This window comes from Medicago sativa, chromosome 4 (genome assembly GCF_051527215.1).
Source record: "Medicago sativa cultivar Bolivia chromosome 4, Bolivia_mono, whole genome shotgun sequence".
Classification (NCBI taxonomy): domain Eukaryota; kingdom Viridiplantae; phylum Streptophyta; class Magnoliopsida; order Fabales; family Fabaceae; genus Medicago; species Medicago sativa.
Genome location: NC_140752.1, coordinates 38,647,583 through 38,662,754, shown reverse-complemented (window position 1 = coordinate 38,662,754; position 15,172 = coordinate 38,647,583). Strand labels below are relative to the sequence as shown.

The 15,172-nt window shown below is 38.4% G+C and overlaps 1 protein-coding gene and 1 pseudogene across 1 annotated transcript; both read left to right on the top strand.

Moving 5' to 3' along the window:
* The first annotated feature begins 5,204 nt into the window (after positions 1 to 5,204).
* On the top strand, positions 5,205 to 5,918 carry LOC146929280 (uncharacterized). Its single transcript, XM_085707281.1, has 2 exons — positions 5,205 to 5,488; positions 5,645 to 5,918. The coding sequence occupies exons 1-2, from the start codon at positions 5,205 to 5,207 to the stop codon at positions 5,916 to 5,918; spliced, it is 558 nt and encodes a 185-aa protein (XP_085563407.1).
* A 1,722-nt stretch (positions 5,919 to 7,640) lies between these two features.
* LOC146929279 (uncharacterized) lies at positions 7,641 to 12,649 on the top strand (annotated as a pseudogene).
* Positions 12,650 to 15,172: the final 2,523 nt, after the last annotated feature.

Below are 15,172 nucleotides of genomic sequence, written 5' to 3'. Positions count from 1 at the left end.
AACCAACAGATAAGAACAACAGCACAACAACACAAGAACAAGTACCGAAGGTAACTCATTACCATTCGCATACTAACAGGGTAAATCAACAAACACTAATCTATTAGTCTAGACAAGACTGACCACGGCTCTGATACCAACTTGTAACAACCTATTTCTATTAAGTGGTAAAACACGCTAATACATCAAAAATATTCTAGAAATAGATGTTACGTCTCCAATAAAACACAAATCATACATGCATAAAGATCACATAGCAGCGAAACAACATATAATTCATAACCATATCTGGATCTCCAAACTAAATACAAATGTATCCTCCAAATCTCAAATAACAGAATATCTCAACAACTCCAAAATACAAAGTCAAATAAACAACATGCAAGACTATCCTAGATCAGATCCCTAATCTAGACACTTGCATGAAAAAGAGGAACTCCACTCCTCGGCATCAACAAGCAACAACTAAGCATTCTGCACTCCATCTACCCGTCCATACAGAAAGGTAGGTGGTAAACTACTGAGGGTTAGCATTACATCATCATAATCCACAAAAAACATTTATCATGAATATTGGAAATGAAAGAATATATTCAAGAATAACAATTCATACATATTATTCATAAGTAATCTCAACATATACACACTATCATTCCAAGTACATCTCCACAAGTGTATCATACACATATATTCAACTCACCTTGTAAATCAACAATTAACAATCAATAATCCAATCCACAATTACAGTTAGCAAAACAATCATCACACACATTTCAAATGCAATTCAATCCACCAACAGTTTATGCAATGATTCTAGACTCATCTAGATGCATGTGGTACCAAATCACCTCAAGGTCGTCACCTTCGATGCAACCAAAACATCGTACTCACCTTAATTGGATATAAAATCCGCCACCATCAGTCTTGGATATAAAATCCACCACCATCAGTCATGAATGCATGAACATATGACTCAACTACAATGCATATGTTCACACAAACAATAATCACCTCACCATCACCAATACATGTATATATGCAATCATCAACAATTCATCACCAATTAACACATATACAATCACCAACAACATCAAAAATCACACAACATAAAGTTGTCACTTAATTGCACCACCAATCATCTTCACATAACATATAACAATTCCCCATAAAGGATTCACAATCAATTGGTTCTCAAAGGTCATCTTTAGTCAACTTCGTCTCTCCAAGTCATAACTTATAATTAATTGAACAATCAATTCAAAACCAAGTAAACAAGCTCAATAGCTTATGCCCTGTATTCTCACAGTCCACATGTGTGTGCAGTAGAGGTTACGTAAGCATTTCATCGGCCAAATACGACGAATTCATAAAAATCACAAAGTTCGTCTCCATTATCATTTTTCAAAGAATTTCCCAATTTCTAAGTAAAAACAAGTAGGTTCACTACATCACAGCTTAACCAACTCTGTTGCACTCTTAAAAATCAAGTTTTCAAGGATTAAAAACATTCCACAAGGATTGGGTCGACTTGGAACTAGTTATGCGGGATTTTTCAATAAAACATTTCAAGAGTAATTTCCCCATAACTTGCAAACCAAAAATTATATTCAAGTCAAACCAACGCCCTTAGAAAGATAAAAATATTATCTATAATTTTCATGTTTGCACCAAAAACCAGTTCACGACTGAAACGAGCGAAAATGATGCGAGAGTGCAAAACAGGAACCCTGTCCTGTGACAACTCGCCACTGCGAGTTGGGCTACTCGCCACTGCGAGTTAGCAGTTACTCGCTGGTGCGAGTAAGCTTGCTCGCAGCTGCGAGTTATGACAGTTCAGTCTCGGGAAAAAGAGCCATTTTCACCCCAAAACCCCAATTTTGACTTCCCAATGCCCAAATTTGATCCCAAAGTTTGTCTAAACATTTTTAAACATGAAAAGACACTCAATTCCATATAAAATTTGCCCCAAAACATTCTCTTAATAAAAATCATCATTTGACCCATTTTTCATCAATTATTCAAAAACAACACAAAGTCATATCAAACTCTCCAATTATAATTACCCAATGTTTTAATCATCAACAACAACATCTATCAACAACAACAGCAGCTAAACGTCATGAATTCACCAATAATTCATCACAACAACATCTCACATCACCATTTTTGAACAAAAATGCAAAGTATACATATAACCACCACTTAAGCATGTAATTTCATCACTAACAACTCAATTATCATTCAAATTACATACTCAAACATTGCATCAAAACATGAACACGAATTTGAAAGCAATTAGGTTCAATTCAACAATTTCACAAAAATGGGTAAAGAGAAAAAGATGTGAATTATGGTTGAAATCTAACCCTCTTACCTCTAACACCAAGATTTTCTAACCCAAGCTTCAATTTTGCTCCTAGATGTTGAATCCCCTCTTTGCCTTCTAACCCTTGTTGTTGTTGTTGTTGTCTCTAGTCTCTATCTCTTTTCTTCCCAAATGAAATGAATAATGTTTGTAAAACCTAGTTTTACCAACAACTATAGTTTATATACATACTCTACTCAATTGGGCTTATCTCTCAAACCTTAATGGGCCTAACCCATTTCTATTCTAACACCCAAAATGTCACTACTCACTTAATGGTAATTTATAACACTAACGGTCACTTAATGATAATTTAAAATAATTACTACCCTTTCTCTAGTAACTTGGTAAAATAATACTCTTACTAAGCACTAAAAATACCCTCCAACAAAATTACAAAATTACCTCTGCTCTCAAAATGACCAAAATGCCCCTAAGTTTAAAATGACTAAAATACCCTTCTACACCGAATTCTACAATTCCCAACCAAAAACACACACAAAGGCAAATAATCACATAAGAGCACATATATCACACATAAATAAATAATAAAATAAAACTAGCGAAAATCGGGTTGTTACAGTCTTTTTGATTCTCTTGTGCTTCTGATGCTCTTATACATTGTCATACCCCAATTTTTGATCCAAGATCCCACTGACATGTGTCACCTGACCCTGATCGGACTCTGATGTTTCAGTGAAAATTCAGCAGAGAAGTATTTTAAAAATACCTCATGTTTGGTTCCGTGTCGGGCCCTCTTTCTCTTTATTTTAATTTTAATTTTTAGCATAAATTTCCATCTTTTATTTAAAATGTTTTAATTAATTTTAACCTTAATTTTTAAATCTTTATTTTAATTTTATAGCAATTTTTTTTATTTATTTAAATTGTTTCTTTCATTTGTCTTGTCCAAAACGTCAAAAATATGATAAGTCCAAAGAATAATATGATAAGTTCAAAAAAGAGTCCCAATCCACAACACAGCCTGTCACGCGCCTGTCAACATCCAAATCCCAAATCCAGCACGCGTTTCCCTTTCATTCCTCTCCAAGCCACGGTTTTCTGCTCATCTCTAACAAACCCTAATCTCAAACCCTTACCCTATAAATTGAACCTGCAACACATAAGTTAAAACACACACAACAGTAGGAATTCAACTGTTTCATCATAGTCTCACGCAACCAGACGCGATTCCTCAACAACCAACATCACAGTGAACCGCAAACATATCCAGCACCACAAATGCCACACGACGAAACCAATCGGGCCAAACCGCACAACCGCCAGCGAATCCAGTCTGAATCCATACACAAAAGGAACACACCAGAATCCAAGAGAAGAATAAAGAAGTATATTATCGAATTTTAATCTCTAGATCTAGGGTCGAAGGCTAGTTTTTTTTTTTTTTTTGGAATTTTGAGTTTGGAAACGTAACCGGGAGGGTAGGATACATAGGAAAAGAGTTTATTTTTTTTTTAAAAAGGAGTTTTCTAACTCCGGTGCGGCGGCGCCGTCGCGATGACTAGCCGGCTACGGCACCGAAGTTTACTCCGGCCACCCTTCTCCGTCGGAAAAGAAGAACGAATTTAAGAGAGAGAGAGCAGAGCGTTTTCTAGTGAGAAGAGAGGAGAGAGAGAAGGAAATTGAAAAAATGAGAGATTTATGACCCACAGCCTATTTATAGGCGCTGCCTATTCCCGTGTGCGTGAGTGCACTACTTATTGTGTACTCTCACTTCCCTAGCTTTCTGATCAAGATCAAAGGACCCCGGATTCCCTGATCTTCGATTAGATGTAAGCCGTCTAACCTATTTGACGACCTGGATCAATTCAGTCTTAACCCAACCGACCCAACTTATAAACCGACTTGGTTCGGTTCTCTTGCACTAAGCCCAACATCTTTCTTCATTTTTTTTTAATTCTGCGCACCCCCTTGCTTACTGACTGCACCCCCCTGTTTTTACTTTCTTATTATTTTCTCATGCATTTCTTTTTTATTTATTGTTTTATATTCATTTCTTCATCGTATTATCATCATCATTATTTAATTATTGTCTTTTATTTATTTGCATGGAATTACAATGTGTATTTAGGCTTTAATGTAGATAATTTTTTTTCTGTCATTTATTTTTTCGCAGACTTTATAATGGATATTAGGCTTAATGTAAATCATGCATGTGTGTGTGTGTTGGTGTATGCTTTATTTTTAGGCTTAATAGCAGTTTTAGCCCCCTAACTTTCCCAAAGTTGCGATTTTGGCCCCCTAAGAAAAAAACTACAAAATCGCCCCCTAAGTTTTGCACCTGTGGCAGTTTTGGCCCCCAATGCCAATTTTGACTCAGTCTACGCTGATGTGGCACCCTAACTGAGGTGCCACATGTTATTTTTTTTTTTTGGCCTTTGGGGGCCAAAACTGCTACAGTTGCAAAACTTAGGGGGCTGTTTTGTAGTTTTTTTTCTTAGGGGGCCAGAATCGCAGATTTTGGGATAGTTAGGGGGCTAAAACTGCTATTAAGCCTTATTTTTATGCTCTATAGTTTTGGTTATAGTTTAGGTTAATGGTCTTTGTGGTGATCCAACGTCACCACAAAGTGCCTACGCTTTTATTTTCTTGCTCTGATAGTTGTAGCTTTTATTTTCAAGAGTATCGACTCGGAGCATCCAATAAAGACAAAAAGACTCTAAGAAGATTGTCCAGCAATTTCTTCCTAAACGGGGACATTTTGTATAAAAGAAACTTTGACATGGTTTTGCTCAGATGTGTGGACAAGCACGAAGCAGATTTATTGATGCATGCAATACACGAAGGCTCCTTCGGAACTCATTCTAGCTGGCATACAATGGCTAAGAAGATATTGAGAGCGGGCTATTACTGGATGACGATGGAAACTGATTGTTACAAGCACGCCAGAAAATGTCATAAGTGTCAAATCTATGCCTATAAGATTCATGTGCCGCCAACTGCGCTCAATGTTCTTTCTTCTCCATGGCCTTTCTCTATGCGGGGCATTGACAAGATTGGAAGGATTGAACCAAAAGCTTCAAACGGGCACCGCTTCATTCTAGTGGATATCGACTATTTTACCAAGTGGGTCGAAGCTGCATCCTATGCTAATGTGACCAAGCAAGTGGTGGTCAAGTTTATCAAGAATCATATTATCTGCCGCTACGTTGTCCCTAACCGGATCATTACAGACAATGGGACGAATCTGAACAACAAGATGATGAAAGAGTTATGTGATGATTTCAAGATCGAGCATCATAATTCTTCACCTTACAGACCTCAGATGAATGGTGTTGTCAAAGCTGCAAATAAGAACATAAAGAAGATCGTCCAGAAGATGGTGGTGACTTATAAAGATTGGCATGAGATGCTTCCCTTTGCATTACACGGATATCGTACTTCCGTACGCACGTCAATAGGGGCAACACCTTTCTCTTTGGTATATGGTATGAAGGCTGTACTCCCTATGGAAGTTGAGGTTCCTTCAATGAGAGTTTTAATGGAAGCTGAGTTGTCAGAGGCTGAATGGGCTCAAAGTAGATATGACTAATTGAATCTGATTGAAGAAAAGTGAATGACCGCCCTATGTCATGGTCAACTATATCAGAAGAGGATGAAGCAGGCTTTCGACAAGAAAGTTCGTCCCTGTAAATTCAAAGAAGGTGATCTCGTTCTCAAAAAGATCTTGACCTTCTAGCCTGACTTCAGGGGCAAGTGGACACGTAACTATGGGACCAACAAGTTAAAAGATAATAAATATTGCAATTAATGACAATTTATTTTGCATAAGTTGTTAAATATGTAAGTTTATTTATAGGAAATGCATAAAAAAGAGCACTGATATATGAACAGACATATTCATGACACAGTAACACACCATATCATATTTTTCCTTTTGAATTGATAGGCACACAAAATAAGGCTAGTAAAAAATGTTAAAAAAACGGAAAATCTTATCCGAGCTTTGTATATACGTTGTCGGTCGTACGAAAATGAAGTTCAAAAATCATTTTTGAAAAAAAAAATGTTGCATTGGGAATATGTATTGCATTGGGAGTAATACTCTTTTACTTGTTCTTTTAAAGTTAATTACAATACAACTAATAAATTTGTTATGTTTTATATAAGTATTAGCCTTTTACCTATAACACTTAGTTTGAATCGTTTGAGATAACTCGAATTCAATTCTTCAGAAACAAATTTTAATTAGAGTATATTTATATCATGATTGAACTCAATATTATCGTGATTATTGTTTCTTGAAAACGGCAGGGTTATCACAAAAAAAATAAAATTCAAAGAGAACCGACATTTAAAAAAGGAAGGAGGAGTATTCAAAGAAAAACAGGAAAGGAGAGAATGTAGAAAAAGAAATGATATGAAAACTTGGACTTAACTTAGGTAATAAATTATATTTTTTCTTTTTTTTTGTTATTGATATAAAGGTTATAACTTGTCTTTATTTCTGTCAAAAAGTAAACAACTTTTATGAAAAGTTAAACACATTTCACTTCATCATTATTCTTGTTATACCCTAATTTTGGACCTAAAAATACTTGTTCAATTCTTCTATTCTCGCATTCCAAGTCATTTGAACTGTCTCTGATCAATTACATCTTTCTTTGCATTTTATTTCAATATTACTTGCAAAATTCATGGAAAAGGGCATTATAGTCATTTCCTATGTTAAAATTTCTTTCAATCTTTGAAAAATTGTTTGAGTCTTTTCAACTGGTTTGAGTAAGTCCTTATTTCAATTCTATGTCAAAATCCATTCCAAAAATATCATTTGAGTCATTTTTGAGTCAGTTTAGCCCCTAGGGGCATTTTAGTCTTTTCAAGTGTTAAGGCTCTGTTTAATCTCTTAAAATTGTCTCTGAGTCTTTTAATTTTGCTTGTATAAGTTCTTGCTTTAATTCCCTGTTAAAAATCCATTTTAAAATTTGCGTCTGAGTCATTTTTAGCCCCAGGGGCATTTTGGTCATTTCACACGAAATTTCGGCAGAGAGAGGTTACTTTAAAGTACCTCATTTAGGTAATTGGTTCGTTTTAGTCCGTTTTGTCAATTTTAATCGTTTCACTTTACGTTATTTCCAAATTACGTTTTTTACCAATTTTATTTTAATTACTTTTTAGTCCTTTTTGTCATTTTGCACTTTAGTCCTCTATTTTTTAGTTAATTGTAAATTTGTCTAGAAAGTTTGTTATGAGTCCAAGTCCACATGTCAATTTTTCATTTGTCCGTAAAAGTTTGTTACAAGTCCCATGCCACATGGCATCAGCAGATTGGTCCAGTCATCATACTGCATCAGCTATAAAGCTGACACATCACAGTCAAAGGGTCAACAACACCATTCACTTTTTACAACTCAGCACAAACAACTTTCACTCCTTCTCTCTCCACAAAAATAGATCAAAAAACCAGAAATTCTGAAGAACTCACTTGAAGTTCATCAAGAACTTCAAACAAGTCACCGTAACCGAATTCGGCCACTACATCTCCACCGTAACAAACCTCAAACCGCCGCAGCTCCACCGTGATAAACTCCCAATCATCACAGAATCAAAAACCATCACCGTTAACAAAATCACGCGAATCACACAAATTCGTTTCACAGTGTTACAATCAAGATACAGTTCACCGTTAACAAAATCACAAGAACCACGCAAGGAGCAATAGCAACAGGTTACAACATAACTCACGCATCAATCTATCACGAGGTCAGAATCTGGAACGGAGGAAGAGAGTGTGAACGGAAGCAAACCTAAATCAGAATATTAGGAAGGAAGGATCAAGTCGGTCGAAACAGAGAAAGGAAGGATTAGAGACGCGACGAATCTCAACGGTATCCTCTTCTCCATTTCCTTCTTTAAAACTTTCGAAACCTAATGTGTAGATCTAGGGCATATTACTTTGATTTTGAAAAAAATAGCACTGGATTCGAATAGAGGAGAGGAAGACGAACCGATTGCCGTAAAAAGATTTTAAAAATGTTGAGTTTCGTTTTCCAGCGTGGCGGCGCCTCCGGCAACCACCGCGCCGGAAAACTTGCCGGTCATCTTCTTCCTCTGCTCCGATCTGCAGAGCTTTTAGAGAGAGAGGGAGAGTTTTTGTAGGTTAGAGAGAGAAACAGAAAGGGAGAATGATGTTTTTTCCTGAGTTTTGCTTATATACTCCTTGTATGTTCCTGTGTGCGCGCGTGTATTGGCTTCCTATGTACCTTCACATGCTGTGGCCTCTGGATCTTGGATCTGATCCATTTGGATCAATCCAATGATCCTCAGGCACTCTGATAACCCGTTTCCCCCTGTGTATGGGCCTGGGCCTTGTGGTACTACTTTTTTTTTCGTTTTGCATGAATTTTCTTGCTGTTTGCACCATAGGACATGCTTTTTGCGCCCCTTGCTCATTCAAAATTTCTTTAAAAAAATTCCAAATAAATTTCCATGAGTTCTTGATAACTTTCTTGATGTTTTTATAACATTTTTGCATAATAAAATTTGATAAAAAATATGTGTAGCATTTTTTACTATTCTTGTTAAAATTGGTGATTTTCTTGCACATATTAAGTCTAAAAGTCCTTTAAAAATCCCTTAAAATTCTAAAAATTTTCATGTATGTTTCTTGTTATTTTTGTGATGTTTCTATGTATTTTGTTTACTGAAAAATTCTGTTGAAAAATATTATCACATTTTCTTGCATTATTTCTTGATTTCATGTGAAAAATCTTATGAAAATTGTCTAATTCCATTTCAAGCTCTTGATGATTGTTTGTGGTATATTTTGCTTGAAGTTTGTGAGTTTATTGTTACTGTTTGTATTTGGTATTGCTGCGTGAGTGTGAATCTTGATTAGTTACTTAGTTTACAAGGTACTTGTGTAAATAAATAATGCAAATATGCCTAAGTTTGCTTTTAAAAAAGGTCAAGTTAATCATGTTGCCTTAATTCCCATTCTAAAACCTGATTCTAAATCCTTGAAAATGTGTTGGAATGTGAGAATTATAGGTCATATGGCTCTTGCATTTTATGAGCAAATTTTAGTCATGTTTTGCACTCATTTTGCCTTTATTTTGGGTTGTTTTCTATGCTTTGTGTTATAGTGTTTTTCTTGCTTTACTTCTTTTGATATTACCATGTGTTACTAACCATTTCATTTCATGTCTCATACACTCCATAAGCATACTTCATCCTCCCATTTTAGTTCCATTTCTTGCATTTTAATTCCCATACTAATACTTAGAATGTAAAACTTAGGAATTTTTGTAATATTCTTCCTATGCCTTTAATTTTCTTACAAGACTATAGAATGTATCTAGGCCAATGATGTAAAGGACAATGGACTCTAATAATGTACACCGACACAAGCACCGACACATGCACACACATCACTTTAGGTATATGGCTAGGATATGCATGTTTAGATGTATGTTTAGGATTGTATGTTTAGATGTATGCTTAGGCTTTACACTTAGAAGAATCATTTTTCCAAAAAATATGAACAACATCACTCAAATACTTTTCTTAATAAACCTTGGGATCAAAATCCCATTGAATTTTCCCTTTCTTTTCTTAAACAAAAATCTAAAAGAATTTTAATCATACTTAGACCCTTTTTTGCAAATAACTAATTCCACCCCACTTTTTTCCAATCTTATGCCCTTGAGGCCTCTCTCTTCTCTCATTCTTCAAAATTCAATTTTTCAAACTTAAAATCAACCAACAAAAACAAAAACATTTTTTGGAAGAGAACTACGGTGGATTTGATCCCTTAAACGGGTACGTAGGCAAGGAATCAAAATTCCTTCAATTCAAATAAAATAAAAATTCAAACACTTTCTTCTCCCTCCAATTCTTCACTTATAATACCTTTAGGCTTAATATCACTTTCAAAATAGCATTTAAAAATAAAGCGCGCGCGTAGAAATTAAAGACGGTTCCTATAGGATACTATAGTCGTTATGGGTGCCTAACACCTTCCCGTAGCGAAAACAACTCCCGGACCTCGATTCTCAAGGGTTTTGCTTACTTTTTCCCTTCCCAAGAAAAAATAAGATATCACCGGTTAAAAAGGTTCAAACGTAATCAATGTTTGACACACGAAAACCAAGATAAAACAGCAGGCGACTTCACTGGGGAGATTCGAGAGTTACGCCTAGTCTTTATTTCCGCGCTTACGCTTTTTTTTATTTCTTTTACTTGCTTTCCTATGTGAATAAATGTTTAATTTCTTGCAAACGTGTGGGGTGAGAATATCAAAAGTCCTGCACCCGGGCTGAGTGAACTTAGGATTTAGGAGGGATATAATCGACAATTCATTCCGGGGGTTGCCTCGTGTTTTGGATTATGCGATCAATCCCACATAGCTAAGGCATTTTAGGGGTGATGTTGTCGGCGCGTGTTGTCGCGTTTAGGCACTTTACTTCTAATTGTTCTATGCCGCTATGAACCGTAGATAACCAAACCCATCCATGGCCATTTTCTAGGACGTAGTGCGGAGGCTAAACCGAGTGTTGTCTCGAGTTTTAGTCGTCACGCGATACTACACTCAAGTTAGACCTTCTTACGGATAATCGTGGAGCGAGTGTTGTCTCGTTACACCATGATATACGTCGGAGAGGTTGCAACTTGGGAACCTTTTTTAGAATCCGGTTACTATTATCCTAAAGCCCTAGTTTCACCGGACACCGTGTCCACCCATGACTCCTCGACTTTGAACTTCAACCCACCATGTTTTCTCCGAACTTGAACATAATCATGCATTCATGCATACATGCATACATGCATAAACTTTTTCCATGCATTGTTATCGAAGGGCTTAGACAAGTTGAATTTGTAAACATTGTAGGAATGGGGAAGACTAAGTCCTACAAGTTCAAGGAAGTGGATTTGGCTAGTTTAAGAGATTTGGCACTCAAGATTGAGGATCCGACTGGTTTCCGACATCGTTACGGGGCTTTACTTACTATTCTCCAGACTAATGTGGATGAGAAGCTTGTGCACACTCTAGTGCAATTCTATGATCGGGAGTATCGGTGCTTTACTTTTCCCGACTTTCAGTTGGTGCCTACTCTAGAGGCTTATTCTCACTTGATGGGTCTATCTATTGCTAAGGGGGTGCCCTTCGCGGGACTTGAGAATCCTCCTACTCCATTGGTTATTGCTAAAGATCTCTATCTCAAGACCACCGATGTCTCCAAGAATCTTGTCATTAAGGCACGCATCCGAGGGTTCACTTCAGAATATCTTCTTGGGAAAGCCAACCTCAATACCACTTGTCAGGACACTCTTGGGGCTATCCTTGCACTTCTCATCTATGGGCTTATTCTCTTTCCGAATCTTGATGACTTCGTGGATATGAATGCTATTATGATCTTCCACTCCAAGAATCCGGTTCCTACTTTGCTAGCTGACACATACCATGCTATTCACGATCGTTCCGGCAAGGGTCATGGATATATTCTTTGTTGTGTGCCTCTCCTCTATAGGTGGTTTATTTCGCACCTTCCGAAGTTTTTCCACGACAATCCGGAGAATTGGTCTATTTCACAAAGGATTATGGCTCTCACTCCTAATGAAGTGGTTTGGCTCACTCCCGCTTCTAGAGTCAAGGAAATTATCTTTGGTGGTGGAAAGTTTCTTAATGTACCTCTTCTTGGTACCCGGGGTGGAATCAACTATAACCCGAAGCTCGCCTTGCGACAATTTGGTTTCCCGATGATAGGAAAGCCCATCAATCTTGCTACAGCTCCTTACTTCTTTCACTACTCCAATGCTCCCACGGGAATTAGAGAGGATTTCATGGAAGCTTGGTCCAAACTCCGAAAGAAAGAGGTGAAGCATATGGGTGTAAGGTCCGGTGTTGCTCACGAGGCCTATACACAATGGGTGATAAACCAAGCTGAGGAGATTGGTATGCCTTACCCCTCTATGAGATATGTGTCTGCATCTGTCCCTACCATGCCTTTGCCTCTACTCCCACCTACCCAGGAGATGTATCAGGAGCATCTAGCTATGGAGAGCCGGGAGAAGCATCAGTGGAGGGCTAGATACTATGAGGCTGAGAACTCGATCATGACTTTGGATGGAAAGGATGAGCAGCAGACTCATGAGGTCTTGACACTGAAGAAAGAGTTAGCTAAGGCTAAGAGAGAGATTGAAGAGAAAGATAGGTTGCTTATGAGGGACTCCAAGAGGGCTAGGGATGCCCGTGACTTCTATGCACGATACTGCCGTTATGAGTCGGAGTCTGAGGATGATGCTTCCACTTCCTATGCTTGAGGATCTCCATTTCCTGTTGTTATTTCCATTTGTTTACGTTGTTTTACATTTCAAAGCCTATCCCTTGGCTTAGCATTTCAAAGGGAATCGTCTTGTAAAACCATATGTTAGTTGTTTGTTTCCCGTTTATGTTAATTGTTGTTTAGTAATGTTTACAAACTTCTAACTTGTCTAAAACCCTTCGGTAACACCAAAAAGAGTCTTTTTGCATATGCATCAACACATTTCATGCATCATATGCATTCATTGGTCACAAAAAACTTCTCTCGTGCTCATTGCCTCCTGGTTTTGTCCGCCGCAGTCTGAAAAGTGGCTCGTGCTCGCAAAGTCTACCAACCAGATAGAATTCATCAAACAAGATTTCACAAGAGAAGGATCATGGCTAACTTTGAAGAAGAAAATGCTCAGCTCCGTGCCGAATTGGCTGCTATGAAAGAAGACTTGGCTAAGGCTCATGACGCTATGTCCACCATGATGGCTGCACAAGAACAGCCAGCCACATCTGTTCCAGTTTCTACTGAAGCAATTCCATCTATCCCACTGTCTACTGTGGCTACCGATGCTCGGTTTGTTATGCCTAATGGGCGTCCTTATGGGCTCTCAGCTTACTATTCTCCTAATACTGCTGCTGGTGTCTCTGGTTTTGCTGGTCAAGGACAGATTCCCGTATCCGCTGCTATGCCTCAAGTAACCACTGTTGTTACCGACCCTATTGTCCACACTGTGCAACAGGTGATTGATGTCGATACTCCGCGTGGACAAAACCCTGCAATGGAAGCTATGAAAAGACAGTTAAGAGAGTTGGCTGGGGAACTCCGTGAGGTCAAGGCTATCCGTGGAAACAATGTATCTGCTAAGGCTCGTGATCTGTGCTTGGTATCCCGATTTGAGATTCCTAATAAGTTCAAAGTGCTAGATTTTAACAAATACAATGGATCTTCCTGTCCACATAGCCATGTCATTCGGTACGTCCGGAAGATGGCCAATTATGCAGATAATGACGCACTGATGATACACTGCTTCCAAGACAGCCTAGCAGAAGATGCGGCAGATTGGTACACTGGTTTGAGCAAAGACAATATCCATACATTTGAGGATCTGGCTACTGCTTTTGAAGGTCACTATGAGTTTAATACCCGCTTGAAGCCGAATAGGGATTCTCTTAAGTCCTTGTCTCAGAAGTTAGATGAAACCTTCCGTGAATATGCTCAGAGATGGAGAGGGGCAGCTGCCCGTGTTTCTCCTCGGCTTGATGAGGAAGAATTAACACAGACGTTCCTGAAGACTTTGAAGAAGGAATATGTTGAAAGAATGATAGTCTCTGCTCCAAATAATTTCTCTGATATGGTTACTATGGGGACTCGTCTAGAGGAGGCTGTCAGAGAGGGTATTATTGTTCTTGAGAAGGGTGAATCCTCAACTAGCGCACCTAAGAAGTATGGTAATGGCCACCATAAGAAGAAAGAATCCGAAGTAGGGATGGTATCTGGTAATCAGTCTACATCTGCCAACACTCCTCAATTACCTTTACCCTATCAATACATGCAGTACTCTCAACATCCTTTCTTCCCACCATTCTATCAGCAATATCCTCTGCCACCGGGTCAACCACCAGTGCCCGTTAATGCCATTGCTCAACAAGTACAACACCAGCCTCCTGCTCAACAACAACAGCAGCAACAACAGGGTCCTCGGCCCAGGACTTATTTCCCACCAATACCAATGCGGTATGCTGATTTGCTCCCAACTTTACTTGCTAAGGGACATTGTGTTACCAGACCAGGCAGGCCTCCGCCTAATCCTTTGCCTCCTAGGTTCCGACAAGATCTTACATGTGAATTCCATCAGGGCGCTCAAGGCCATGATGTTGAAGGTTGTTATGCTTTGAAATATGTTGTGAAGGATCTGATAGACAGAGGAAGGTTGACCTTTGAGAATAGTGTTCCTCATGTTCTTAACAATCCACTTCCAAATCATGCCGCAGTTAACATGGTCGAGGCTTTTGAAAGGGTTCCTATTCCTAGAGAGGATCCCATGTTGGATGTCCGCAATGTTGCTACTCCCTTGGTGCCACTACATGTCAAACTGTGTCAAGCTTCTCTGTTTAATCACGATCATGCTTCCTGTTCAGAATGTCTTCAAAATCCCATGGGTTGTGGTGTGGTGCAAGATGATATACAGAGCCTGATGGATGACAAGCACTTGATTGCCAGTGATGTATGTGTAATTGTGCCAGTGTTTCATGATTCTCCTGTTGAAAGTGCATCCCAGACAAGAAATGTTGAGCCCTTAGTGATCAGGTTACCTGGCCCGGTATCTTATGCCTCTACCAAAGCAATTCCTTACAAATACAATGCAACCATGATTGAGAATGGAGTGGAAGTGCCTCTGGTATCCCCAGCTACGGGTGATAATGTTGCGGGAGAAATTACAGCTCTGAGAAGCGGAAAAGTCCGTCCACCCTTGTTCCAAAAGAAGGTGGTTACACCTATTGCCACAATAACTCCACCAGTTGCACTTCCT